The sequence below is a fragment of the Notothenia coriiceps genome, unplaced genomic scaffold (genome assembly GCF_000735185.1).
Source record: "Notothenia coriiceps isolate Sejong01 unplaced genomic scaffold, NC01 NC01_scaffold00006104, whole genome shotgun sequence".
In the NCBI taxonomy this organism is placed as follows: domain Eukaryota; kingdom Metazoa; phylum Chordata; class Actinopteri; order Perciformes; family Nototheniidae; genus Notothenia; species Notothenia coriiceps.
The window spans coordinates 50,372-54,348 of NW_011338805.1; the positions used below are offsets into that span (position 1 = coordinate 50,372).

The window sequence follows — 3,977 nt, forward strand, 5'->3', positions numbered from 1 at the left end:
CCCGTCGACAGGGGGTTGCCAGTCTCTGGCACTGTTATTTTGGGGGTCGCGGGCTGACAAGTTTGGGAACCCCTGATGTAGAGGGTTTACTGAGTTCTACAAATAATACCCAGTACAAAGTCTCCCTCTTATCATCATTCACTTTCCAGCCCCTAATGACCCTGATAATAATGCTAAATACTAAACTGCAAAGCCTTTGAATGAGTAGGTACAAAGACACAGTCACCCCAATGTTAGTCATTTTATGTTCTCCAAGATAAAGATACTTACTGCTTTACAATTTCCAGTCTTCAAATCTGGATCTGTGACTGCTGGTGCAATAATTGCATTAACCCACTGAGATCATTCAAGTTTTATTCTTGAGTTATTATCTAAATCAAATAACTACTGTACATTAAGTGGACCAGACTTCAGTTTCCTGAAAGATGTATAAGCTGGATGGTAAGTTGAACGACATCATGCTCTTAAAATCCTTATAATTGTTTCATGTTTGTCCTCAGGGAAAAGGAAATCTACCAGAATGAGCATCTTCAAAAGTCACTGTGAGGGAAAAGACAACCCACTGATGCAGTATGTTCTCAACAACTCTATGAGAGAGCATCCAGCCCTGAAAAAACTCAGACTGGTAAGCACATCTCAGTATACTGAGTACAGATGTGTTCTGTCACAATTAAGCACTTATATCATAAAATCATGTTTCACAACTACTTATTGCTTTCAGAGGACAATGGAACACTCCTGGAACATCATGATGGTCGCCTGCGAGCAGTCGCAGTTCATGGCCAATATGGCAAAGCTTATTAAAACCAAGAAAGCATTAGAGATTGGTAAGGGCCTCAGACTTAACATCACACCTAGTCTCTGTAATGCATACATCTCTCAGGATTGATATTCAACAATCCTTAGCATCTTCAGACTCCAGTAAAGTACCTTTTTAATGCGCACAAGAAGCCAAGTTTCTAGGAGGAATTGGGTTGCTGCAGAGAATTATATTTATATTAGCTGTAAACCAATTCAAATGTATTTACATAAAGAAAAGCATATTGTGCAGAAAGGTCATTTCATGACCACAACAAAGAAACTTGAGTTCATGTAATCACACTGCCTGTACAGAAACAGAATTTTCCAAAAATCTTAATTTTGTCCTTTCCGTCATCATCCATTGTGCCCTCTCATTGCAGGAGTATACACAGGTTACAACACACTAAGCATTGCACTGACTTTGCCCGATGATGGAGTTATTGTGGCATGTGATGTCAGCGAAGACTACACCAACATTGGCAAACCCTTCTGGAAAGAGGTACGGTTCACATCTATGTTTTAGTATTTGTCCAAGCACTAAATTATGATAGAGTAAAGTATATGATTTGTAATACTGCTCTGTTGTTCCAATATTGCAAAGTGCTGATCAGTGCAGAGGATTTTCTTACACCACAGGTAATAGATGGAAGCACTGTTTGACGCACTTTTGTGCATCTGCATGTGAAGCAGAATTCCTTCAGTATCTGTCAGTCTTTTGTGTGATAAAGGACAAATACTGAACCTGTCTGCCAAGTCATTTAATAATCATACACTCATGTTTTAAATGATTGAATCCACACCACCTTCAGAATTTAATTTCATGACTTTGAAGTTGGTCACAGTTAATCATTTCAGACTTTGAATTTTTTGTGAAATATCTGTTTACATGCTTGAACTTCATATAGATTATTGTATTATAGTGCTTTTGGTATACTTAAGCTCATGTACAATATGTAAACATACAATCAGCTGTATCCAGTCCCATATCCCTCTGCCTGTATTTTATTTTGATTCATCCAGAAAATTAAAAATAGGTTATTGTAAACAATGTCATGCTTGTAAAACCATTGAAAAAAACATCATGCATGTACAAATATTTTCATGTACTGCCTAAATAACCATTCATCTGACAATGTATCCGCTGCACTCAGTTTTGAAATTATCCTTGTTCTTTTTCCAGGCTGGGGTCGAACAGAAAATTGATCTGCGCATACAGCCAGCTCTGAAAACTCTGGGTACATTGATACTTTTATTTGAATAACTTTAATTTGTCTGATATAACAAATTGGATGAATTGCATTTCACATTAATGACAGCTAATAATGGCTTAAAAAGGTCATAAAGTTACTTTGCCAAACAACCAGTCTTCATCATTACAGTATTTTCTATAGCAAAACCAAAACAATTGGTTTAATAAAACTTGCCACCAACTGTTTTTCGCCTTCCCGCCACAGGGGGCAGTAAAGATCCCTGACAGTTTAGAGCAATTTCATAAAGCGAAAAAGAAACCATACCACAACAATTAAAAACAACTGCAACGCAGGTGAGATCCACTTTTTATAAAATAAATAAATATGCAGCTAAACCTTTCGGTGAAAAATGCACAATGCAACTCCACCGTGTTTCTTAAATGGTTTCCCTCGCAATTGTGACAGTAAGTGTCACGTGATTATCTGAAGTGTAGAATCTTACAGCTGAAATCAATTTCCTTAATTACCATTTGGCACACCAATCAGTTCCAGATTGCGAGCAGCTGCGTTTTGGCTTAACATATTCATCTAAGCTAGTCAAATGCTAAGTAACACAGCTGGGGTTACCTGCAAATGTAGCACATAGTTAGCTACCTGAATGTAGCATTTAATAGCATAAAACGGCTAAGGTTTACACAAGTTTGCACTCACCTGTCATGCCAAAGAGGTCTCTGTGTTTGCTGCACTTCTCTTTATCCTTTGCATTTCATTCATCTCTTGTGTGACATATTTCCGAATCTGTCAAATACACAACGTGTATAATTGTTTAAGCTATTTGCTGAAGTTTTTCCACGTGAATCAAACTTTCAACGGTGAAGTCGCGGTGAACGTCACGACTCGAGTCGACGTTGTGTGACGTCACGTGCCAATCATCTGACATCAGTCGTGCTTTAGCCCAGGGGTTCCCAACCCCCGGTCCGCGGACCGGTACCGGGCCGCGGAGGTGTTACTGCCGGGCCGCGAAATAGCTGTGAGTTTATCTGCAGTATATTTATTTGCAGAATTATAAATATTTAAAAATATTTTATAAAAAAAATAAATATATATTTTTTAATTTTCGCACCTATACCAGTCATAATATTTCATCCAAAACATACAAAATAAATTAGAATTGTTTAGCATAAGGTCTCAGCCTCTCGTGCACAGAGAAAGTTACCGGTGCGCCAATAGGAAGTGGAGCACACAGGAGACAACCGTTTAATCGCAGACTGTTATGTTTATGTGGGGAAATGGCAGTGCATACATTATTTGAGATATATTTCGAACTCGGACTTCATTTTAAGGACATTGCGACCAGGGGTGTAGAGCTATTTTTTAATTTGTAAAACCTCCTTCACTTCATGAAATGGCTATATCCTAGTTTTAAACGTTGTTAATATGTTTTGGATGCANGGGAAATGGCAGTGCATACATTATTTGAGATATATTTCGAACTCGGACTTCATTTTAAGGACATTGCGACCAGGGGTGTAGAGCTATTTTTTTTATTTGTAAAACCTCCTTCACTTCATGAAATGGCTGCAGCATCAGGAGGCAGCCTCTGAGAAGTGCAGAACCAGCGCGTACACACCGCCTTCACTGTGTTCCCCACTGCAGGCTGCTACGTTTTACACACACACATCGAACGGCCCGATTATTCCCCCTATTACTCGTTGTATGAAGGAAATGTCCGGTCACAAAGGCGCATGATGTGTGTGTGTATGTGCTCTGCTCAGCTCCGCTGTGTGTGTGTATGTTCGGTGTGTTTGTGTGTGTCCAACAACGGCATTTGTTTTCAAATTACCATGAACAGTAATTTACACACATCTGGCCAACTCCATAGGTATGTGGGTGTTCCCAAAAGAAGTTAGTTTAATCTTAATCTCGATGTAGTGCTAAATGCTGTCGGAGTGCACCGGAACGAACGCCTCGGTATGACGTTATTAT

At 39.0% G+C, this 3,977-nt stretch overlaps 1 protein-coding gene across 2 annotated transcripts in view; it reads left to right on the top strand.

Moving 5' to 3' along the window:
- Positions 1-3,977, top strand: part of LOC104943446 (catechol O-methyltransferase domain-containing protein 1) — a 9,474-nt gene that overhangs the window by 2,501 nt on the left and 2,996 nt on the right. For both annotated transcript variants that reach the window (XM_010768838.1, XM_010768837.1), the window contains exons 2-5: positions 501-625; positions 722-827; positions 1,182-1,300; positions 1,982-2,036. In XM_010768838.1, coding sequence (XP_010767140.1) covers positions 521-625; positions 722-827; positions 1,182-1,300; positions 1,982-2,036 — 385 coding nt within the window. In that variant the 5' untranslated portion in view covers positions 501-520. The remainder of the gene's footprint in view (positions 1-500; positions 626-721; positions 828-1,181; positions 1,301-1,981; positions 2,037-3,977) is intronic.